Genomic DNA, 27036 nt, shown 5'->3' on the forward strand with positions numbered 1-27036 from the left:
CAGCAGCTTTACAGTCACCAACAGGAGAATCAGTGATGAGACACGTTCAGATTCATCTACAGCAGCGCTACGGAGCAACTGTTGAGTTCAGTTTGCTTCTGATGAGGGAGTCATTCGTTTCGAAGCAGATCCAGAGTCTCCGTGACGGAGGTTAATGAGTTAAACACAAGTGATTTCATCATCATCATCATCATTCGGCGCTCTGGAACATGCCAACTGGCCATTAGCCCATTCCATATAGCATACAGTTAGTGTGGGCGAATGGTTGTGTCCATGCATCTGTGCGTGAGCAGCGAGTCTAACCCTGGGGTCAGAGCACAACCAGTGTATGCATGCATTATTGCAATCCACAATTACATGAGTTGTGGAAAGACAAATACATGATAGAAAATGCTAACAGTGAACTGTATGGAAAAGCGAAATAACAAAAGGTCAGATTGATGACCGGCTGGGTTGGAGGGAGTTAGACTGCGACAGCGATGCGATCGAGGAGATGCGGAGGATGGGTTAGATGTGCCGCTGTGATGTCGAAACCGGATTGGTACACGTCGGGATCAGCTGACGCGAGCTTGGCTAACCCTGCCTGACCTAACACGATACTTGATCATTTTAAATTAAAAATAAAATGAACTTTAATCATTTCTTTGCATCACACTGCAAGAACAAACTGGTAATGAAAGTAAGAATGATTCCACGTGTGTGATCCGTCAGAGCCGGAGGAACTTCAGAGACTCATAAACGTCTTCATGTCAGAGATCTGCTCTCCTCAGAGAACCACTGACGTCTGATTGTTATATTCGTATGTGTAACTCATGCGAGGATTTCCATTCTGTATGAAAGCTCGTCCTGACAGTCTCTGATTGATGACTTTAATGAGGACTGTTTGCTGTCGCAAGTTAACCCAGCTGACAGAGAACGTTCTTGCAGGATTCTCTAAGATATGAACAAGCGTTCTTCCAGTAACATTAATACAACGATCTGTCCAAGTTATCTGGTCTTTAATACTGTTCTCAGAACAATAGCACAATAGCACGGTTAAACAGGCGTATAATAATTTGGGTAAATGTGTAATCTAGATTTATGCCTATTTTTTCACATCTTCACGGACACAACAATGATTTCCCTCGTGTGTTAATATTTTTCCTTGTAATGATGTATGATTTGCAAAAATGAAAACTGCTGCGTCCGTTTATATTAGAGAATTAAAGTCTATGTGCGTTGTGCACACGCTACATAATGGCCAAGCACGCGCCCTTAAAATAGCATATGACTAACGCGCGGCGCCGCTGACTTTAGACTGGGTTTCTCCTGGTCGGAATTGCTTTTTAAAACTGGAAAATATCACCAGGGAGCGTTTGCGCCGGAACACGCTCCTCTTTTCGCCGAACCCCCGAGCGCAAGTTGATTCCCTAATTCACCGACGTGCGTCTGTGGAGGGAAGAGTCGCTGTGCGCGGGTGCAGAATAGGAATGATACATGCGTCGTGTACAAAGTCAATTGCGCTGGGTGCAAGATAGAGCCCTATTTATACATCTTTCATGGAGCATTTTTAGTAACGTTCTTATTGTGTTTAAAGAATGATATAATGTAATGTTAGTGACACTCATAATACAAAAAAATATATATTTTGAACATTGTTGTGGCTTGATTGTCTGTGGGGAATTGATTGGATGGTTGTGGTTTGCTATTGGCTGATCTCAAATGAGTGACAGGTTGCCCCGCCCACATCATCAGAGAAGAGATGAGGGGAAATTATTCTGATTCAAGATTATTGTGTGTGTGTGTGTGTGTGTGTGTGTGTGTGTGTGTGTGTGTGTGTGTGTGAATCACAGCTGTATCTGCAGATCTCATGTGTGTGTGTGTGTGTGTGTGTGTGTGTGTGTGTGTGTGTGTGTGTGTGTGTGTGTGTGTGTGTGTGTGTGTGTGTGAATCACAGCTGTATCTGCAGATCTCGTGTGTGTGTGTGTGTGTGTGTGTGTGTGTGTGTGTGTGTGAGTGTGTGTGTGTATGTGTATGTGTATGTGTGTGTGAATCACAGCTGTATCTGCAGATCTCGTGTGTGTGTGTGTGTGTGTGTGTGTGTGTGTGTGTGTGTGTGTGTGTGTGTGTGTGTGTGTGTGTGTGTGTGAATCACAGCTGTATCTGCAGATCTCGTGTGTGTGTGTGTGTGTGTGTGTGTGTGTGTGTGTGTGTGTGTGTGTGTGTGTGTGTGTGTGTGAATCACAGAGAGATGGGTGAGAGAGCTGATTAAACTCATACAGATACTGCAGCTCTGTCTGTCTCTCACTGCCTCAGCAAATCTCCTGTCTGTCTCATTAGTGTCTGACACACTGACTCCCTCAGGCGAGCCCACAGCGAGTGTCCAGCTCTTACACACACACACACACACACACACACACACACACACACACACTGAACTGCCTGTCAGAGAGACAGACAGTCAGAGAGACAGACAGCTGCTGGTTAGCAGAGTCTCTCAGCGGTTTAATTGGAGGAAACTCAGGGTGTGAGTGTGTGTGAGTGTGTGTGAGTGTGTGTGAGTGTGTGTGTGAGTGTGTGTGAGTGTGTGTGTGAGCACACCGCCAGCCTGTCGCTCTTTCTCTGAATGTTCGCTCATGAACGTGTCGTCTGTAGTTCTTCATGTCCTCACATGAGCGCTGGAACAGTGAAAACCTGTCATTAAAACTCACTCAGAGACTTCAGTGAACGCAGTGTCGGCTGACGGTGTTTGTCTTCAGTCGAGCTCCTTCACAGCAGGCCAGAATCTGAATAACTTGTTTATTACTGCAAAGCTGCTTTTAAACAATGTATGTTGTATAAAGCGCTATAGAAATACATGTGAATACCACACATATGAAGGGCTCACATGTAGTGTAGTGATGTCGAAGAGCCTGACCGGTGCTGTGTCTCCGTCAGGTGTTATGTGGACGATAAGGTGTCGAAGGTGGCCTGGCTGAACCGCTCCAACATCATCTTCGCGGGCGAGGACAAGTGGTCCCTGGACCCGCGAGTGGAGCTGGTGACCCAGGGTCAGCTGGAGTACAGTCTGAGGATCCAGAAGGTGGACGTGTTCGACGAGGGCCCGTATACCTGCTCCATCCAGACCAAACAACAGCCCAAGACCTCGCAGGTGTTCCTCATCGTTCAAGGTGAGCACCGCGTGATGGACAGGCTGTCGGACCAATGACAGCTCATCTTCTGTTAATCCCAGCAGGACCCTCTCACTCCACTTGTCACACACTCCCGTCACACACTCCCGTCACACACTCCCGTCACACACTCCCGTCACACACTCCCGTCACACACTCCTGTCACACACTCCTCCCACTCGCTCTTGTCACACACTCCCGTCACACACTCCCGTTACACACTCCCATCACACACTCCTCCCACTCGCTCTTGTCACACACTCCCGTCACACACTCCCGTCACACACTCCCGTCACACACTCCTCCCACTCACTCTTGTCACACACTCCCGTCACACACTCCCATCACACACTCCTGTCACACACTCCCATCACACACTCCCGTCACACACTCCCATCACACACTCCTGTCACACACTCACGTCACACACTCCCGTCACACACTCCTCCCACTCACTCTTGTCACACACTCCCGTCACACACTCCCGTCACACACTCCCGTCACACACTCCTGTCACACACTCCCGTCACACACTCCCATCACACACTCCTGTCACTCACTCTTGTCACACACTCCCGTCACACACTCCCATCACACACTCCTGTCACTCGCTCTTGTCACACACTCCCGTCACACACTCCCATCACACACTCCTGTCACTCGCTCTTGTCACACACTCCCGTCACACACTCCCGTCACACACTCCCGTCACACACTCCCATCACACACTCCTGTCAAACACTCCCGTCACACACTCCCGTCACACACTCCCGTCACACACTCCCATCACACACTCCCGTCACTTGCTCCCGTCACACACTCCTGTCACACACTCCTCCCACTCGCTCTTGTCACACACTCCCGTCACACACTCCCATCACACACTCCTGTCACACACTCCTGTCACACACTCCCATCACACACTCCTGTCACTCGCTCTTGTCACACACTCCTGTCACACACTCCCGTCACACACTCCCATCACACACTCCCATCACACACTCCTGTCACTCGCTCTTGTCACACACTCCCGTCACACACTCCCGTCACACACTCCCATCACACACTCCTGTCAAACACTCCCGTCACACACTCCCGTCACACACTCCAGTCACACACTCCCGTCACACACTCCCGTCACTCGCTCCCGTCACACACTCCCGTCACACACTCCTGTCACACACTCCTCCCACTCGCTCTTGTCACACACTCCCGTCACACACTCCCGTCACACACTCCTCCCACTCGCTCTTGTCACACACTCCCATCACACACTCCCATCACACACTCCCGTCACACACTCCCATCACACACTCCTGTCACACACTCCCATCACACACTCCCGTCACACACTCCCGTCACTCGCTCCCGTCACACACTCCCATCACACACTCCTGTCACACACTCCTCCCACTCGCTCTTGTCACACACTCCCGTCACACACTCCCGTCACACACTCCCGTCACACACTCCCGTCACACACTCCCGTCACACACTCCCATCACACACTCCTGTCACACACTCCCGTCACACACTCCTCCCACTCGCTCTTGTCACACACTCCCGTCACACACTCCCGTCACACACTCCCGTCACACACTCCCGTCACACACTCCCGTCACACACTCCCGTCACACACTCCTCCCACTCGCTCTTGTCACACACTCCCGTCACACACTCCTCCCACTCACTCTTGTCACACACTCCCGTCACACACTCCCGTCACACACTCCCGTCACACACTCCCATCACACACTCCCGTCACACACTCCCATCACACACTCCTGTCACTCGCTCTTGTCACACACTCCCGTCACACACTCCCGTCACACACTCCCATCACACACTCCCGTCACACACTCCCGTCACGCACTCCCGTCGCACACTCCCGTCACACACTCCCGTCACTCGCTCCCGTCACACACTCCCGTCACACACTCCCGTCACACACTCTTGTCACACACTCCTCCCACTCGCTTTTGTCACACACTCCCGTGACACACTCCTCCCACTCGCTCTTGTCACACACTCCTGTCACACACTCCCATCACACACTCCCGTCACACACTCCCATCACACACTCCTGTCACACACTCCCATCACACACTCCCGTCACACACTCCCATCACTCGCTCCCGTCACACACTCCCGTCACACACTCCTCCCACTCGCTCCCGTCACAAACTCCCGTCACACACTCCCGTCACACACTCCCATCACACACTCCCGTCACACACTCCTCCCACTTGCTCCCGTCACACACTCCTCCCACTCGCTCCCGTCACACACTCCCGTCACACACTCCCGTCACACACTCCCGTCACACACTCCTGTCACACACTCCTCCCACTCGCTCTTGTCACACACTCCCATCACACACTCCCGCAACACACTCCCGTCACACACTCCCGTCACACACTCCTGTCACACACTCCTCCCACTCGCTCTTGTCACACACTCCCATCACACACTCCCGCAACACACTCCCGTCACACACTCCAATCACTCACTCCAGTCACACACTCCTCCCACTCGCTCTTGTCACACACTCCCATCACACACTCCCGCAACACACTCCCGTCACACACTCTAATCACTCACTCCAGTCACACACTTCTCCCACTCGCTCTTGTCACACTCTCCCATCACACACTCCCGTCACACGCTCCCGTGACACACTCCCGTCACACACTCCCGTCACACACTCCCGTCACTCGCTCCCGTCACACACTCCCGTCACACAATCCCGTCACACACTCCCGTCACTCGCTCCCGTCACTCGCTCCCGTCACACACTCCCGCCACACACTCCCGTCACACACTCCCATCACACACTCCCATCACACACTTCTCCCACTCACTCCCATCACACACTCCTCTGACCCGCTCCCGTCACACACTCCCATCACACACTCCTCCGACCCGCTCACGTCACACACTCCCGTCACTCGCTCCTCCCACTCCCTTCACTCGCTCCTCCCACTCACTCCCTTCACTCGCTCCTCCCACTCACTCCCTTCACTCGCTCCTCCCACTCACTCCCGTCACACACTCCCATCACACACTCCTCCCACTCACTCCCATCACACACTCCTCCCACTCACTCCCTTCACTCGCTCCTCCCACTCACTCCCGTCACACACTCCCGTCACACACTCGTCCCACTCACTCCCGTCACACACTCCTCCCACTCACTCCCGTCACACACTCCCGTCACACAATCCCGTCACACACTCCCGCCACTCGCTCCCATCACTCGCTCCCGTCTCACACTCCAGCCACAGACTCCCGTCACACACTCCCATCACTCGCTCCCTTCACTCGCTCCCATCACACACTCCCGTCACACACTCCCGTCACTCACTCCTCTCCCACTCACTCCCGTCACACACTCCTCCCACTCACTCCCGTCACACACTCCTCCCACTCACTCCCGTCACTCACTCCCGTCACACACTCCCGTCACTCGCTCCTCCCACTCACTCCCGTCACACACTCCCGTCACACACTCCTCTCCAACTCACTCCCGTCACACACTCCTCCCACTCACTCCCGTCACACACTCCCGTCACACACTCCTCTCCCACTCACTCCCGTCACACACTCCTCCCACTCACTCCCGTCACACACTCCTGTCACACACTCCCGTCACACACTCCCGTCACACACTCCCGTCACACACTTCTCCCACTCACTCCCGTCACACACTCCCGTCACTCGCTCCTCCCACTCACTCCTGTCACACACTCCTCCCACTCACTCCCGTCACTCGCTCCTCCCACTCACTCCTGTCACACACTCCTCCCACTCACTCCCGTCACACACTCCTCCGACCCGCTCCCGTCACACACTCCCATCACACACTCCTCCGACCCGCTCCCGTCACACACTCCCGTCACTCGCTCCTCCCACTCCCTTCACTCGCTCCTCCCACTCCCTTCACTCGCTCCTCCCACTCGCTCCTCCCACTCACTCCCGTCACACACTCCTCCCACTCACTCCCGTCACACACTCCTCCCACTCACTCCCGTCACACACTCCCGTCACACACTCCCGTCACACACTCCCGTCACACAATCCCGTCACACACTCCCGTCACTCGCTCCCATCACTCGCTCCCGTCTCACACTCCCGCCACAGACTCCCGTCACACACTCCCATCACTCGCTCCCTTCACTCGCTCCCATCACACACTCCCGTCACACACTCCCGTCACACACTCCTCTCCCTCTCACTCCCGTCACACACTCCTCCCACTCACTCCCGTCACACACTCCTCCCACTCACTCCCGCCACTCGCTCCCGTCACTCGCTCCCATCAAACAATCCTTCCACTCGCTCCCGTCACACACTCCCATCACACAATCCCGTCACACACTCCCGTCACACACTCCCGTCACACACTCCCGTCACACACTCCCGTCACACACTCCCGTCACACACTCCCGTCACACAATCCCTTCACACACTCCAGTCACTCGCTCCCATCACTCGCTCCCGTCACACACTCCCATCACACACTCCCATCACAAACTCCAGTCATCCACTTCCGTCACTCGCTCCCGCCATTTGCTCCCATCACACACTCCCATCACACACTCCCATCACACACTCCCATCACACACTCCCATCACACACTCCTCCCACTCGCTCCCATCACACACTCCCATCACACACTCCCATCACACACTCCTCCCACTCGCTCCCATCACACACTCCCATCACGCACTCCCGTCACACACTCCTCCCACTCGCTCCACTGACACACTCCCGTCACTCGCTCCCATCACACACTCCCTTCATTTGCTCCCATCACACACTCCCATCACACACTCCCATCACACACTCCTCCCACTCACTCCCGTCACACACTCCCGTCACACACTCCTGTCACACACTCCCGCCACTCGCTCCCGTCACTCGCTCCCATCAAACACTCCTCCCACTCGCTCCCGTCACACACTCCCATCACACAATCCCGTCACACACTCCCGTCACACACTCCCGTCACACACTCCCGTCACACACTCCCGTCACACAATCCCTTCACACACTCCCGTCACTCGCTCCCGTCACTCGCTCCCATCACACACTCCCATCACACACTCCCATCACAAACTCCCATCACACACTCCTCCCACTCGCTCCCGTCATTTGCTCCCATCACACACTCCCATCACACACTCCCATCACACACTCCCATCACACACTCCCATCACACACTCCCATCACACACTCCCATCACACACTCCCATCACACACTCCCATCACACACTCCTCCCACTCGCTCCCGTCATTTGCTCCCATCACACACTCCCATCACACACTCCCATCACACACTCCCATCACACACTCCCATCACACACTCCCATCACACACTCCCATCACACACTCCTCCCACTCGCTCCCATCACACACTCCCATCACACACTCCCGTCACACACTCCTCCCACTCGCTCCACTGACACACTCCCGTCACTCGCTCCCATCACACACTCCCTTCATTTGCTCCCATCACACACTCCCATCACACACTCCCATCACACACTCCTCCCACTCACTCCCGTCACACACTCCCGTCACACACTCCTGTCACACACTCCCGCCACTCGCTCCCGTCACTCGCTCCCATCAAACACTCCTCCCACTCGCTCCCGTCACACACTCCCATCACACAATCCCGTCACACACTCCCGTCACACACTCCCGTCACACTCTCCCGTCACACACTCCCGTCACACAATCCCTTCACACACTCCCGTCACTCGCTCCCGTCACTCGCTCCCATCACACACTCCCGTCACACACTCCAGTCATACACTCCCAGATCATATGAGTGCGGTGAGTGGGTGTGCGATATGGCACAAATACATCACAAGTGTTTTATCATCATTCTGTTTGTGTCTAAAGTTAATCAGTTATTAAACAACTTCAGTTTTATCTGCTCTAAAAAGACAATAGTGTCATTATTCAGATCTATTCAGTTCAAATTTTGTTCTCATCTGATTGCGTCAGTGCAGTCAGGTCATTATGACTGAATATGGAGTATGATAGTACAGCACCAATGATCTCTCTGTGAAGCCAGAGTGCCTGATGATCTAATGTCATCATGTCACACAGACGAGTTAGTGTGAGGTGTGAGGTGTGTGTGTGTGTGTGTGTGTGTGTGTGTGTGTGTGTGTCTATCATCTGTGCAGGGATTCTCATGTCAACGCTCTCGTCACACTCCTCTAATCACTGCGAGGGACGATCTGTAACAGTAAAGTTATTTAATCCATAGACGTGTTGGCCGTTTGTTTGGCTCTCCTTAATTATCCAGCGTTAATTTCACTCTCGTTACTCTGCCTCAGCTGACAAGAATGTGTGTCTCTTGGAGTCTGGACAGAAATACTCTCACCTGCTTTCCTGATTATGTACAAAAGCCATATTACACCCTTTCTCAAAGTCTAGATGATGTTTTCAGGCTCGACTAGAACAGGTTTTCCTGCTTGAATGTTGATTATTTTCCTCATATTCTCCATTGTTGATTCCGTACCCTCGGATTGCGAGCTGCGGACGGGGCCTACGCCAAAGAACTTTATAAATACTTGCTTGCTGGGTTGTTAATAAATGTATGCTTTGTTACGCTGTTTTGCCTCCCAAGTCTTAGAACTACTGGTTGAACTACTAGCCGTTTGGCTGCTAGCGTTAGCGTCACGTCACCTCAGCTAATCCGCCTCACTGCACATTTTTGTTTATCCGCGAGTGGATGAAGTCTCGCTGCTGAATATTTAGTATGTACTGCAGATGCTGTGTTTGTGTGAAACACTGGGATGATCTGCTGCGATTGTCATAATGCATGCATGAGATGCTGTATCCCACAATGCAGTGCACTCAGCTTGGCTTTCAAGCATTTCTCAACCGGTGTTTAGTTTCTCTGATAAGCATTAACATGATTTCTCAGTGGTCACATGTACAGGTTCTCCTGGCGCTCATGTTCTGCACTTCCGTGTTTTTGGCCGGATTTATTCCCCCCGCCTCCCGGGATCAGAAAAAACACCCATTCTCCACATGTTCATTAGTCTTTGTATTGTATGGTGCAGTTTTGTTTTTGCAAAATCATAAATCTTTATACAATTAGAGAAGATCCACTTGGCTGTGCAAGTTTTCCTCAAGATTAATATGAGCAGCTCTGCGACGCAGCACAAAATAAAGGACGGTTCCTGACTAAATAAATTACACCCAAATGTCGTTCATCTTCAGAATCGATCAAACTCGGGAGGTTTATTGTTCTGGTGTGCGTTTTAGACAGAAAGGAAGCGCTCGCTCTGATGATCCTCAACACAGACACAATATGTGTGTGAGTGTGTGAGAGTATGTGTGAGTGTGTGTGCGTGCGCATACTTGAAGATGTTAATGGGATGATTGCGCAACATTTAAGTGAGATACAACTGTTGCCATGGGTGCAAGTAGCAGAAACAACCAAGAAGCAGAAAAATAACTTTAAGTAAGTTTTAATTGAAAAGGTGCAATGAGTTTATAAAACAGATATAAAAGTTAAATATAAAAGAAAGACAAGTAAACAGAAATCCAAGAAAACAGGAGCGTCGCCAAATCAATGAAATATTGAAAACAGAATTCCCATAACCCAAACCTCTAAAACTACCTACCGAAAGAAAATGGCAGAAACAACCCTTATGAAAAAGAAGGATACTTCAAGTTAATTTTATAAAGTATACTTAAGTAATGTTCAAGTATATTTTTAAGTATACATTATGTAGTAAGTATACTAATCTCAATATGTACTAGTAGTAAACTTGTAAGTGTACTACTTTAATACCCCTAAATTGGCACACTTTTAGTATATAAAAGTATATGTTTAAGTGTACTATAAGTGTAACAGTAGTAAACTTTAAGTGCACAACTAGTTCATAAATTAGGTTTCTCATTTGTACTGCAAATGAACTTATGGGTATTCTAGTAATTTATTATTTTAATACTTCTAGCATTTTTTTAGTTTATGAAGTACACTCTCAGTAAACTACTACTTTAGTAGTTTTATACTACAAGTTTTCTTTAAGTGAACTTAACATTATACTTATAGTTTACTATTTATATATTATTTTTGCACTTGCCGTAGCCAGGCCTATACTACTATGTTCAAATGTATTTTTTTTATACTTGAAAAATACCTTTAACTGTTCTCTACTTTTAAAAACATTGTAATAGCTTCATGCATTCTTTTTTATCAACACTTGAATGTTGGTAAGTTTCAAAAAGAAAGGCAACATTTTAAACAAAAATGTTGAGAAAATCTCATTTTTGTCAAAGGCTACGCCTTGATCAGATTCAGAACGATGATCAAACACAGATGGAGTATATCGAGTCCAACAACACCAAAGTTTCAAAGTTTTCTTTTCATGTGTTACGCTTCATTTCATTTTGTAACATTAAGCAGTTTTTATTTACACGCTGTTTAATGTTTGATGATCACGTTATTTTACATTTGCGTGAGCAATCTCTTATCACTTGTTTCACAGCTTCTTCTTCTCCTGTGTTTTGATCCGGAGATTCTGTACTAAGACACAAACATGACACAACACGACTAAACACAAATCAACACGACTCAGTGTGACTAAACGCGACTCAACTCAACGCGACTAAACACGACTCGACTCAACACAACTAGACGCTACTCAACTCGACTCAACGCGACTCAACACAACTAGACGCTACTCCAGTGGTTCTCAACTCCAGTCCTCGGGACCCACTGCTCTGCACAATTTGTATGTCTCCCTTATTAAACACACCTGAATCAAATCATCAGCTCGTTAGGAGACACTCCATGAACTGAACTGAGTGTGTCAGATATGAGAGACATACAAAATGTGCAGAGCAGCGGGTCCTGAGGACTGGAGTTGAGAACCACTGCGCTACTCAACACAACTAAACACGACTCAACTCGACTCAACGCGACTCAACACAACTAAACATGACTCAACACAACTAGAAGCTACTCAACAGAACTAAACATGACTCAACACGACTCGACTCGACTCAACGCAACTAGAAGCTACTCAACACAACTAAACATGACTCAACACAACTAAACATGACTCAACACAACTAAACATGACTCAATACAACTCGACTCAACGCAACTCAACACAACTAAACATGACTCAACACAACTCGACTCAACGCGACTCAACACAACTAAACATGACTCAACACGACTCGACTCAACGCGACTCAACACAACTAGACGCTACTCAACAGAACTAAACATGACTCAACACAACTAAACATGACTCAACGCAACTAAATACGACTCAACACGACTCGACTCAACGCGACTCAACGCAACTAGACGCTACTCAACACAACTAAACATGACTCAACGCAACTAAATACGACTCAACACACTGTCAAATCACTAGCCAATTTGGCGTGTTATTATCTCCACTCAGAGTCGCTGTGGAAGTTTGCGTAGGACAAATCTGCGCGGATTTAGATTCCTCATGATATATTAAATACAGCGTATTTTGCAGAATCTGCTCTTATCTGGCTTACTTTAACACACACTTCACCACGCAACAAATAACGCCGCTTGTTTATTTGCATTGAAGCAATAGCGAAGATTAAAAAGCATTTGGTTTACAGAAAAGACATTGTTATTTTCCAACATCCTACATGTTCTTTGTCCTGTTTTGATCTGTGCAACTAAAACAGATTTTTGGTGAAAAGGATGAAAGAGGAAGAGGAGATACTGGTGTAAACCAGTTCAGATGTCATGGGAAGAAGGAGGCGGGAACCGGTGAACATTCAATGATGTTAAAAAAAAACTGAATATTTTGTTTGTGAAAGAGCCATGTGTTAAAAGTCAGATGGCACTTAATCTACTTCATGATTTTCTGTATGTCTGAACAAAAGAAACAAAAGTTAACTATCTATACCATATTGAATTGCATAGCATCATATTTTTCTCCATTGCATCGTATTGCATTGAATCGCACCGCATTGAATCGAATCGAAATCGCACCGCACCGCATCGTAATAGTAGTGAATCGTATTGCATCGCATCGGTAGCTGCTTATATGTATCTTTAATGTACTGTATCGTTGGCTATGCATCGAGATGCGTATCGCATCAGCCTCAGTTATGGAGATGCACATCCCTAATATGTATATATAACTGTTTATGTCTCCTTTCCTCTCTCCTATTTCCACCTCTGCCTCCAAAGCAGCGAAGAGAGCGAACAAAGCCATCAAGGCCTCAAACTCACGTCTCTCAACATCACCATCCTCCTCCTGCACGAGCCCAGCCCTGTGTGTGTGTGTGTGTGTGCGTGTGTGTGTGTGTGTGTGTGTGTGTGTGAGTGTGTGTGTGTGTGAGTGTGTGTGTGTGTGAGTGTGTGTGTGTGAGTGTGTGTGTGAGTGTGTGTGTGTGAGTGTGAGTGTGTGTGAGTGTGTGTGTGTGTGCGTGTGTGTGTGTGTGTGTGAGTGTGTGTGTGTGTGAGTGTGTGTGTGTGAGTGTGTGTGAGTGTGTGTATGTACGTGGGTGTGTGTGTACGTGGGCATGTGTGTGTGTGTGTGGCTGTGTGTGTGTGTGTGTGTGTGTGTGTGTGTGTGTGTGTGTGTGTGTGTGTGTGTGAGTGTGTGTGTGTGTGTGTGTGTGTGAGTGTGTGTGTGTGAGTGTGTGTGAGTGTGTGTATGTACGTGGGTGTGTGTGTACGTGGGCGTGTGTGTGTGTGTGTGGCTGTGTGTGTGTGTGTGTGTGTGTGGCTGTGTGTGTGTGTGTGTGTGTGTGTGTGTGTGTGTGTGTGTGTGTGTGTGGCTGTGTGTGTGTGTGTGTGTGTGTGTGTGTGTGTGTGTGTGTGTGTGTGTGTGTGTGTGTGTAGGGGGGTTGCGGTTATGAGTCTATTCTTGTTGGGCTTGGAGAAACATGTATTTTCTTGTCAGTCCTGCTTCAAGTACAATTCCAATTTCATGCATGTTAGAGAGAAAGACAGAGCCGCTCTGAGGAGAGAGAGTGTGTGTGTTTTAAAAAAGGCAACAGTGATTGGTTAAGGAGAACACAAAGAGAGAGAGCGAGAGAAAGGAGTGTAGAGCCACTGCTGTGAACAGACTCAATCTGCCACCTAGTGAACATCATTTATCAGACACTGACGACTGTCCATTTACTACCCTACAGTCGAGGACGTGAGGTCTTCATCTCGTCTACTAACCTACGGTCTTCATCTCGTCCTGAATAGCTCTGAGCTCTCGTTCTGCCGGATGCTTTAATGGCTGGTATTCACCGGTTACTCTTTCCCCAGCAGGGTTATTATATGATGTCAGTGCAGCTGTAATGAGCTTCACATTGTGTGGACATGTCCACTGTACCTTTAACACACAGAGCTCTGTGCACATGTCATCAGTATACATTTTGTAGGCATGTAACCTGATTTGCATAATTCCTTTATTGAACCGAACTCCTGAGGGTGATAGGGGAGGGGCCTGGGCGGGGTTTGATATAGAAGGGGCGGAGTCTGGGATTAGAGCAGGTTTCATGATGACAGCGACTGAACGAGTGAAAGTTCACAGACGGAATAAACGACTCTGTCTGATTTATTGCAGGCTTGCTTTGCTGAAGATGCAGCTCTGAGTTTGTTTCTGTCTTGATCTCTGAGTAAATCAAGAAAATGACAAAGAGCGTCATTAAATGGCGCATGGGTTTGATGAATATGGGATTGTGTGCGCATTGATCAGACAAGTGTTGGTGTAATGGATGAGAGTGTCTGCGGCCCGTAACAGATGATGTGTGTGTGTGTGTGTGTGTGATATTTTCACATGTGTTTGGCTTTATTGATGCTCTGCAACATCCTCATTAAACACAGAGTTTATTATGAGCGGTCTGAAGAGACCTGTCTCTGAACACAAATCTTCCAGCATCCCTCCGCTCATGTCGTTCTGCTCTGGGTTTTGTCTTTCAGTTCCTGCGATCATCTATAAAGTGTCAGAGGACATCACTGTGAACGAGGGCAGTAACGTGACGTTGACGTGTTTGGCCAATGGGAGGCCAGATCCCTCCATCACCTGGAGACTGCTCAACCCGTCAGGTGAGAGAGAGCCAATCAGCTGCTGGCAAACCCCTGGTCGTCAGGTCAGTCTTCACTATAGGCTGCAGGACTCTTGGACACCAGACAGAAGGAAGACATAGAAACCACTCATAATACCCTAGCAACCGTCAGTCTTGATCATTGGTTCGAGTGTCCGCATGTCCTTCAGACTCACGGAAGAACTGACCGGATTCTGTCTGTCAGCGAGAGAAGTGTGTGTGAATCATGTGGAGCAGCTTTTTGATTAGCGTGTGTGTGTGTGTGTGTGTGTGTGTGTGTGTGTGTGTGAGAGTGTGTGAGAGTGTGTGTGAGAGTGTGTGTGTGAGAGTGTGTGTGAGAGTGTGTGTCTGTGCGTGTGGTTGATCAGTGGTTTCATGTTCACAGTGTATCTGTTGTCCTGAAGATCTTTCTCATCGACTGCAGCAGACGCGCTGGGAGCCACATTTACTGAAAAGAGCTGAATGCTGTTTAAAGTATTGACCAGCGGTGTGTGTGTGTGTGTGTGTGTGTGTGTGGATCGATGCAGTGATGGTTGGAGACTGCTCTCCACATTAGGTCACTAAAGGTCAGAGACGAAGGCTTTTTACCAGCTGGATCATTAATCAAGTGTTATCAGTGTAACATTAAACCAGCTCTAAACCAGTTCAGTCTTCACATTAACCGACTCTGTAGTCGAGTCACTTCGACCCTCATAATGTAGGTCAAAACAGTGTGCACGCACGTACACACACACACACACACACACGCACGCACACACACACGCACACTGCCCCTAAATCTGCCCAATACACACACACACACACACACACACACACACACACACATACATCAACACACACACACAGACACGCACACACACACACACACACACACACACGCACACACACACACACACACACACACGCACACACACACACACACACACGCACACACACACACACACACACACACACACACACACACACACACACACACACACACAATAGATGCGTGTGTTACTGTGCGTGTGATTATTGTGTGTTTTACACAAACGGGGAGTTAGTTACAGTTGTTATCTTTGAACTGAAGCAGATGTTCTGTGTGTCAGAGATCATGAATCTTCTAGACGACACCGATCATCCTCATGTGAGGGACCACCGCTATTTCAGGGCTTCGATCTTTTATAAACACCCAATTTATAATTGGAAAATAACTGAAAAAATAATATTATAATTTTAAAATTTGTTTCAATTAATTTACATAATTATTATATATATGTTTTCTACTCACTATGTGCGTGCGCACCGTGTGTGTGTGTGTGTGTGTGTGTGTGTGTGTGTGTGTGTGTGTGTGAAAACATTAAGTGTAATTATTGTGTCTGTGATCTTTCAGTTCTGCTGAACTTTGCCAATTTCATGGTTTTACATAAATTAGTATTCACTAAATAAATGCATTGGGCCTCACAGTGGTAAATGATGCTCATTAATAAAACATGAGTATGCAAAAATGAGCACCCCCTCTGCTCACTCGTGCTCTGAAACGCTTTTCAACTTCCTGATGAAAAGCTGACCAGATCTTTCTCTGTGTGAGTGTGTGTGTGTGTGTGTGTGTGTGTGTGTGTGTGTGTGTGTGTGTGTGTGTGTGTGTGTGTGTGTGTGTGTGTGTGTGTGTGTGTGTGTGTGTGCGTGTGTGTGAGTGAGAGCGATGTTTTTCTCAGCTAGGTTGTTGTTGTTGCTGGATTATTATTCCTCACTCACTGATGTTATGTTTGTGCTGTGATCTGGAAGAGCCTCACATGCTCCCTCTGCTGGACAAGCCAATCTATGATGATGACGTGTGTGTGTGTGTGTGTGTGTGTGTGTGTGTGTGTGTGTGTGTGTGTGTTCACCAGCCGAGGCTCTGGACGTGGGCGAGTATCTGGAGATCTCTGGAATTGTTCGCTCTCAGGCCGGACGTTACGAGTGTAAAGCAAGCAATGACGTGTCCACACCCGATGTCAAATACGTCAATGTGGTGGTCAATTGTAAGTAGATGTCCATAAAATCAGACTGTTGTGTGACACTTGTGTGTTTGTGAGAACAGACTGATGTGTGTGTCCACAGACCCGCCGTATATAAAGGAGGTGCGCAGCTCCGAGACGCCAGTGGGACAGGCAGGAGTTCTGCACTGCGAGGCGTCTGCGGTTCCTCAGCCAGAGTTTGAGTGGTTCAGAGAGGAGCGCAGGTCAGTCAACCCTAACCAATCCTAACTAAACCTAACCCTAACCCTAACTAACTAACCCTAACCCTACCTGCCTGAAGAAGGATAAACATATTTCCGAAACATTGCGACAGGGCTGAATGACACATGTCCAGAAAGAAACGGTCTCCATTATTTGTGTGAGGAAATGTAGAGAACCAAAAAAAAAAAGATATTCCTCATTGCAAAACGATGCTGAGGTGGTACGATGTAGTAATGGTCTCCATCATGTGTCTGTGGTGATGTAATAGAGCCATCAAATATTTTTCTCGATCCAAAACGATGCTGAGGTGGTACGATTATTTTATTTATGTTCCCACCGTAATCTGCACTAAAACCTAACCCTCAGTTTTGCACATATCCCCAGCTAAACAGCCCGGGTCAATTTAACCCTGGTTGGGGATTTTTTACAACACATTAAAACATATTTTAGACTGGTTTGGGATTTCTTCATGTGAGTGTTGACTTTCCTGGGCCATTTTGATGTAAATGTTTGAGGAATGGCCAGTTGAACTCCCTCTAACCCTAACATGCCTCAGTCTCCCTGCTCCAAACCTTCCTAGATGGGTGCTATTGTAATTTTCAAAAGCCTAACCCTGTAACCCAGCCAGTAAGGTTTGGGTCCCAGAACCTTCCCAAAACAACCATCATAAATGTTCTTTTCAGGTTTGCAGGACATTCCTCTAAAATTCCCTTAATATTTCCTTACATTAAACAAGTTAGGGGAATATTTAACTTACATTCCCCTAACATTCAACCAGTGTTGGTTGTACTTTTTTTTACTTAAAAAAAGTAATTAGTTATAGTTACTAGTTACTTCTCACAAATAGTAACTGAGTTAGTAACTGAGTTACATCATTATAAAAGTAACTAATTACCAGGGAAAGTCACTATATCTGGTCATCTGGTCATCACGCCGGTATGGAGACGAGTTGTTGAGGATCAGTGCCGATGGCTGTCGTATCGATGAGGCCGTCACGGGGCTGATGAGGCTGCACTTCAGGGATGCGTTGGGATGGGTCCAGGCTAGACATGTGCCGGTATTCGGTAATATGATACATCGCGGAAATGAATATGCATGATATTGTTATCGCGGGCACTTCAAAATACCGTGAATAATAATAAATCCTAATTTAGATTTTTAGAACGCGCATTAGCTTATTTTTCATCAACCGCTTAAACAAACACTGCGTATATGCGCAAAACACGAGTGCGCACTATGATGTAAACAATCCCCACATGTAGAAGCGCTGTGTGCATGCTGTGCAGTTCGCGGCTGCACGCTCTAGTCTACTGTAAACAATCCTCACGTGGAGAAGAAGCATGGCGGAAGGAGGAACGGTGCTTCTAAAAGGGTAAAGTCGGAGATTTATACGCCAAATAGTTTTTGCTTGCATGATACGCACTGTAAACCACTTGGGTAGGGTTAGGGGTGTGGAGTGCGTGCATATTACACGCCATAAAGTGCAAATCATATACACGTGAAAACTGCGTATCATATGCACGCAAAACTATTTTTGGCGTAAATGGCACGAGAAATTAAATTTGTGCTATAGATACACACTTTCATGAGATCGTGGCGGGCTTTAACGAGGAGCAGTGGATCCGAAATTTTAGGATGAGCAACCCAAGCTTTGATATGTTGTGTCAACGCGTGTCCACATTCCTCTCTTACGACGACACAACGTTTCGTCGGGACACTCCGTCCCTTTGCAGATGCACGTCGGCCCGACTGGGTTTATATTTATTTGCATTTAAATGTTTGAGATACTTTTTGTTATTTAAAAAGTTATTAAAGTTACTGAGTGGACAACACTGAAGTTTGTTTATCTTTTTAACCTGTTTTTCTTGTATACCATGATAACAGCTCAATCAATTAATCGCAGCATAAAAATTTGATACCGGCACATGCCTAGTCCAGGCGTAGGTCCAGGCGCAGGTCCAGCATAGGGGAGAGGCTAGTTGACACTTCAGGACTGCGTTGTCATCGTGTCCAGGTGCTGGTCCTTGATCAAAACACAGATGGAGTAGATCGAGTCCAACACCCCCAAAGCTTCACAGTCGTTTTCTCTTCATGGGTTCGACATTTAATCTGGTAACATTAAGCAGTTTTGATTTACATGCTTTTTAATGATCACGTTATTTTACATTTGCGTGAGCAATCTTCTATCACTAGTTTCAGCTTCTTCTTCTCCTGTGTTTTGATCCGGAGATTCTGTACTAAGATGTGTCATAGCGCCCCCTACCGTATAACAGTGAAAACATGGATAGCTGGAAAATTCAGTCAATGGTGAGAGAGTAAAGTAGAATTAAAGTAAATTCCTATGTACACTACCAGTAGACTACCCTACACAACAATTCAGATACGCAGAATTAGAAACATCTGTTTTATATCAATATTGTAATCAATATTTTCAAACAATGTAAGTTTCATAAGACTGTATATGAAAAACTATGTAAGGTGTATTTAATAGGCTACTCAATCAAAAGAGTTAACACAACTACAAGGCAAGTATACTTTGAATACTTAATTATACTTTTAAGTATATCTCGATCAAAAGATTGAGTACAAGTACAGGCAAAAAATACTTGGACTTTTCTCTCAGTATAAGTCAAGTACACTTAAGTGTAATTTTAAGTATATTTCTGAGAAGTACATAAAGTATATTTCTGAGAAGTATATAAATGTAGACTGAAAGTATACTTTCTTATTTTTAATTTAAAAGAAGTATACTAATAGAACACTTAAATAAACTTTTTTTTCGTAAGGGAGTGAAAACTAATGCCATGCTTCCTAATGATATCTCCTAATGGTAGCATGTACAATGTGAACAGCAACGGTCCTAGTACTGAGCCTTGTGGTACGCCATACTGAACTTGTGATCGTTAAGACATCTCTTCATTTACTGCTACAAACTGATAACGGTCAGATAAGTATGATTTAAACCATGCTAGTGCAATTCCACTAATGCAAACATCATTTTCGAGTCTATTTAAAAGGATGTTGTGGTCAATGGTGTCAAATGCAGCACTAAGATCAAGTAATACTAATAGAGAAATACAGCCACGATCGGATGATAAGAGAAAATCATTTGTGACTTTAACGAGAGCTGTCTCGGTACTTATTACTAGGGGTGTAACGATACCTTCATTTCACGATTCGATATATATCACGATACTGAACTCACGATACGATATTATTGCGATACTCCCAAGACATATGATAAAAGGTTAACAAAAAATGTACTGTTGATTAAAATGCTAACTTTGATATTGCATTGTGGGTTTAAATGAACAGGTTTGGACTTGGTGCTTGTAATTCAAGGACAATGGTGACACCAGAATAAAAATATTCATGATTCTGAAGCTGACCATTGCATTATTATACATTATAATCAACATTATATAGTAGTTTAATGTAGTACTGACACTAAAACTCTGAAAACATGATTTTTTTCTTATACAGTAATTTCTATTTTGGGTGAACTATCCACGATACATATTGTCACTATCCACGATACGTATTGTTGCATTTTTGTATTGCGATATATTGTGGCACGATATATTGTTACACCCCTACTTATTACTGTGGTTTAAATCCTGACTGGAAATCCTCAGATATAATTTCTTTATAAAAATGAACATAGTTGTGAAGATACTGCCTTTTCTAGTATCTTTGACAGAAAGGGCAGATGCGAGATCGACCTGTAGTTGACTAATTCTGTAGAATCAAGTTGCTGTGTTGGGCAACCTACTTGGAAAATGTAGTGAGCTAAGCTAGCACTTGTAGCGACGCTACTGCCCAACACTGCGTATCCTAATGACAAAGATTAATTTATTTAATATTTAATTTAGCTTTAAGTTAATTTAATTTTGCTTTAATTTACTTTTGAACTTTTAATTTAATGCGAGTAATTTAGTACTTCAACCCTAATTTCATTTGGTTGCTAAAATGTTTGTGTATGTTTTTTTGTTTAAGTTTTTCATCCATGAATTTTTCCCCCCAACTATATTTCAATTAGCGAAAATGCATTTTAATAGATCAAGTTTTTGTTAATGATAAGAGAAGAGATTCATAGAAAACAACAAACAATAAGCAATATTAATGAATGAACACAAAATAATAAAATTAAGGTCCTTAGAGAATTCAATAAATAATGGAGTACATTTATTAATTCAGGACTAGATTTTGATATTTGAACTGGGGTCATTTATGTTAGTGTTCATCAGTCATCCGACAGTAATTCAGACAGTAAAACTTCAGTGATAATGCATGAGTGTGTTTTTGCTTGTCAGACTGTCCAGCTCTCAGAGCGTCAGTATTCAGATCAGCGGACCTCGAACGCTCCTGGTGGTCGCAAACGTCACGGAGGACGATTATGGAAACTACACGTGTGTCGCTACCAACAGACTGGGCATCCACAACGCCAGCGTGTTTCTCTACAGTGAGACTGTCTCTCTCACACACACACACACACACACACACACACACACACACACACACACACACACACACACACACACACACACACACACACACTACTGCAGTTCAGCATGTCCACCAGCAGATGTCCACATTCACCACATGTGTGTGTCTGATTCTCTCTCTCAGAACCGGGGATGGGGCGGGACATCAACGCCTCAGGCTGCATGTGTCAATCATTCTGGCTCCTCCTCCTGAGTGTTCTCTCGGCTCTTCTCCAGTGTTAATGTTCAGCGGTCGATCGTCTCGGACTGTTTCCATCCGTCATCCAAGCTCACCCTTACGCCCCGGCAGGACGACCGTCTTATTATCAGGAGAAAAATATGACATGGAGAAAAGAAAGAAGGTGCTCTTTTTAAGAACTGAATATTGTCATTCACTGACTTCCAGTGGCGTCCGTGTGTCTGAAAGGTTGAGTGCATGTGTGTGATTCCCCACAGAAAACTGGAGCAGAGTTCCGACCACTCTATCAGCTAGTAATGCTGAAAACACTTCATTTCATTGTGTTTTCCCATAATACTGTTGGGAAATCTGCCTGATGTAAACTAATGAAAGAATCATTTAGATGTGGTTAATAACAGAAGGACTGTATTGTGACAGACACGTTTTCTGCTGTATCTTCTTCGTTCATGAAGATTCTCTGAGATCAGAACAATCACCGGCTGAATGAGACGTCAGTGTTGGTCGTGATTGATCGTAGAATCTTCTCACAGAGTCAAGACCCACCCGTATGTGTAGCTCCACCCACTTTGCACCATACTAAACCCCTCCCATGTCCCCGCCCACATCAGGCCTAGACGGATCTGCATTGCTTCTTCAGGGTTCCTGTGTCCTCATGGAAAACCGTCGGAAGTTTCTCTAGTGAAAATAAATGGTGTTTTTGTTTTGGAGGGAAATCTGTTGAGTTCTGTGGAATGATTTTTACCATGGTAAAGTGTGTCCCGAACGAACACCCTCGTGTGTCTGTGAAGTGTTCATCTTTCCACCGTGTGAACTTCGAAATGTACGACACCGATGAATGCTCCGCTTTGATTCGCTGCTCATTCCCATATAATGTTCTCCACGTGTCTGTAAATATTGTTTTGAATCGAATGTCCTCAAATTGAAAATAAATAAATCTTCAGTTCGGGTTTCTTCATATGTAGTTAAGCTTTGATGCTTCCTGTAACAAACTGAAATTAGATACTAAACTTTTTAATACAAATATTTAAATATTTCATTCTAAAACTAGATTTACCTTTGAAGCGGCTGCACTACTATTCTTATTATTTATAGAGACTGATCATTTATGTTCACTAGTTATTATAATAGTAGTTGTACAGAAATGAACTGAATCCACTGACTGCCAAACGATTATAGATGCCATTATATATTACAATTAAAGCCATTTTAGGGATGGTTTACAAATCAGTCTGAAATCCACGCTCATGTTCTTTTCTTTGTCGTTGAATTCGTGAAGCATCCATCTTCTTTTCTTATTTCTCAAAGAGCATAAAACAGGTTGTATGTACACATTTATATAATAAAGGAAAAAGAATGATATATAAATGACAGCAGTGAGCTCTTAACCCACAGCCCTTTGATTGACAGCTCACAGCCAATAAGCTTTCAGTGTGTGAGCTCTGATGCCTTGATTGGATGAACCCACTTGTGTCAGTGTGAACACGGGATTTAAAGGGCTAGTCATGTGTCTCCTGTAGTCCGCAGAAGCTCTGCGCTCGTGCCCTGAACACGGATATTTGGGTTTAATCTGATCCAAAGTCAAGCGTCCTGAAGTCCAGAATGGACTCGTTTTGTATCTGATGCATGCCTCTGCGTGTGTTTGATAGTTACGCAAGCTACAAAAACATTTGACTTGAATTTCATCATGATTCGTGTGTGTGTTTTACTCCTGATGCTCTGTAACTTGACAAGAAAACCAGACAGTGTGTTTTTGTCTATCCTCTTTTGCTATGGGACCCCGGAGTTTCAGTGAGAATGTCCCGCTAGTTTGACTGGCATCTTCATGAAAAGCAATGAACATTTTCTAACTGTGTTTATTTACTCTAAAGTTTCCGCAGTCATTTTTTAAACCCTTCTGCACTGTAAAGTACTTCATGAAATGTTTAAAATGGAAATAAAGTCTTTGAATTTGATGTAATTGAAAGTGGGTTTATGAAGAAAAAAGAGTGTAATTTTTGGTGAGAAAATGAGGATAATGAATTCTGTTAATCATGTAACATGCAAATAAAGGAATGTAAAGATTGTTAGATCTCCCTTTAAATGGTTGTTATTGTGTTTTTCATCTAAAGGTCAATGTTAACTTTTCAGAGACGTCAGTAAATCCTCAGTGGATCTGAAAAGCCTTTTTAAAAACATTTCATGTGTCTATTCAAAAAGTACTTACAGGTGAAATTTACTAAGTTCATACAAATACTTCAATAATTCAAAGTGCTTTTATAAGTACACTTATAATTATTTTATAAATACACTTTTTATAAATATTGTTAAGGACACTTTTTATAAGCATTTTATAAGTACACTTTTCAAAAGTACTTTGTAAGTAAACTTTTTTTACAATAATTTTTATAAGTATTTTATAAAAACACTTTTTAATAAGTATTTTTATAAGTACAGATTTCATTAGTATTTGATAAGCAGGGGCGTGTTTTTCTCTCCATTCTGTCACTGATGGAGTTTCGGTTCCTTGGCTTCTGGCTTGCTTAGTTGTGGACATTTAATATTCAACAATATTATTGATCTGCCTTACTTCAGGTGGACGAAGACACAATTTTCTTCTAGAAACAAACTTGTTGTATTATTTTCATGTTATCACTGTGAAGCTGCTTTGAAACAATCTGTATTGTAAAAAGCGCTGTATAAATAAAGGTGACTTGACTTGACTGGGGGCCCCAAGCAAAGTCAGGATCTCTGGCTCCCCACACCACAGCATTACATAACATTTTACTCTGAACTGCACAACAGTAATATTGAATAGAATTAAGTGAGACATTTAAAAATAATTGTTTTACTTTAAACAACATAACAAAAATTATCTACACTTACTTGCTATAAACCTTCTTGGTTTTGGATTCATCAAGAGCCTTACAATTCTTAATTATTTTGTCTTCATTGAGTCCATTTAGCTCTGAGAAAATAAACCTCTTGGTTTTAGTTTGAACAATTGTCTTCTTAATGTAAAATATGCTATATGATATTCCGGATCTGATATGTTTGAGATTGTATTTTGTGATTTATAATGACTATGTTAGATGATAACGGGTGATCGGTTTACGGCATGTAATAGTTTGCTCTTCAGCGCAGAGAATCAGAGTTGTCGGATTTACAACACGCAAATTCATCCACTGTTCGGTTCTTCAAGAATCTCCCCACCGAACGGGGCGTCAGGAGAGGACACGTTGTTATGACTTTTTATTTGTACTGATTAATTTTCCACAGACAGTTGTTTTGTCCACAAATAGCAGGCTATAAACCTGTAGAAATAGAAAAGCTATGGTGTTAACAACAATATTGATAGCCACATAAATATATATACCATATATTCTGAATAATATAAAAATATAAATACAAATATATTATAAATACCATTATAGTCAGTATTTCATATAATAAATATTATAATACACTTAGTGTTTAAACTGAATGACTAAAATTACATGCATCTAAACACAGAAATGCAACAATCACACACACCAAATGTACATCAATGTCAATGTTACACATTAAACCAATAGTCCAAAACCACAAAAAGTGTTCTCAGTGCATTGGCCCAAAGTGAAACCAGTGAGTGTAGTTTTAAGTAGCAAAGCGATTAACTACATTACCCATCCAGCACCGCAAACAGGAAGTAACTCGTAACTCGTGTGACAGTGAAACGCTCCAATTTCAAACACTTGCTGGAATATAGCTACGGATACTGTCGAGCCGAATGTGACCGCAAACAGACCGCAAACAAGGTTTTATCAGCGTGACCAGAGTAACGGTTATCAAGCATGCATACTAACCGCGCACATACACAGCTGCAGCGCAAACAGACAAACAAATTAAACCGGAGCTCAATGGATAGAAACAGCAAGCTTAGCAGTGGCGCATCTCTCCTGACGAGACAACATGTCAACCCTAGTACTCGCTTCTGCTTATAGCCCGTGCTCCTTCATTACTGGATTTAATACACCGGTTTGGGGTTTTACTGGTCCACGTTTCAATTAGGTAAGTGAACCTCCCACCTATTATCCGCGTTACATTTCTAACGTTCATTCGTTACATTAAGATTCATGAATTGAGCAGTTCAATACAATAAGAGACACGATTGCTTTCAGATTTAATTTAGGCTATAGGTCCTTGCACACTGAGTCCGAAATTCTCGTCCGAAATATTCGCAAGTTAAAAAATAAATACATCCTCACATTGTGTCCATTTTTAGAAGTATTTTATAAATACACTTCATACAGTTTTTCTGAATTGCTAAAACACATTTATCGAAACCATCACCCAAATTTTTTTTAAACCTTAAACACAAAACCAAATCTTTCAACCACATCCAGAGAACATCTGACTCTTCTGGTAAAATCAAACAATTGCCTCAAAACCATTTTATCTGTGCTCAGAATCAAATAATGCTTTCAGATTATACACGCAGCGAGTCAACTTTTGACTGGTAGTGTATATTGTAACATGTGTATTGTAACAAAGTAAACAAATTTTGCAATTACTGTACGTAAAAAGTATAGTACTCACTGCCTACAGAAGTAAGGTGAATAAATTCTGTATGGACTGCTAGTATAGTATTGTACTGAATATTGCAGTAGATCTCAAAGTGGGTTAGTGAAAACTTGCTAGGAGTGCCGCAGAATCTCAGCTTTTTTTCCAATTTAAACAGCCTAAAATAACTATTGTACCATATAATAAACTTTTACAGCATATATTAAAAAATATATATCAAAACACCAATATATAAGCGTGTCCAAACGAAAATAAATAATAAAAAAAACACTGATATATTTAATTCATATTTAAATTTTAAATTGTCAGGTTAGGGCAGCAGAGGACCCCGCTCATGAGACATCAGTTCTATTCAAATCTATAGCTGCACATCTGAAAATGCTACA

At 44.6% G+C, this 27036-nt stretch overlaps 1 protein-coding gene across 3 annotated transcripts in view; it reads left to right on the forward strand.

Moving 5' to 3' along the window:
* lsamp (limbic system associated membrane protein) overlaps positions 1 to 24821 on the forward strand; it is a 217401-nt gene extending 192580 nt beyond the window's left edge. For 2 of the 3 annotated variants that reach the window (XM_079609853.1, XM_079609854.1), the window contains 6 exons: positions 2917 to 3149; positions 15103 to 15228; positions 17099 to 17230; positions 17310 to 17430; positions 21742 to 21890; positions 22058 to 24188. In XM_079609853.1, coding sequence (XP_079465979.1) covers positions 2917 to 3149; positions 15103 to 15228; positions 17099 to 17230; positions 17310 to 17430; positions 21742 to 21890; positions 22058 to 22155 — 859 coding nt within the window. In that variant the 3' untranslated portion in view covers positions 22156 to 24188. Of the gene's footprint in view, positions 1 to 2916; positions 3150 to 15102; positions 15229 to 17098; positions 17231 to 17309; positions 17431 to 21741; positions 21891 to 22057 lie in introns of all 3 variants that reach the window. The other variant, XM_079609852.1, reaches the window with a different exon arrangement.
* The last annotated feature ends 2215 nt before the right edge of the window (positions 24822 to 27036 follow it).

Source organism: Phoxinus phoxinus (assembly GCF_949152265.1).
Source record: "Phoxinus phoxinus genome assembly, chromosome: 4".
In the NCBI taxonomy this organism is placed as follows: domain Eukaryota; kingdom Metazoa; phylum Chordata; class Actinopteri; order Cypriniformes; family Leuciscidae; genus Phoxinus; species Phoxinus phoxinus.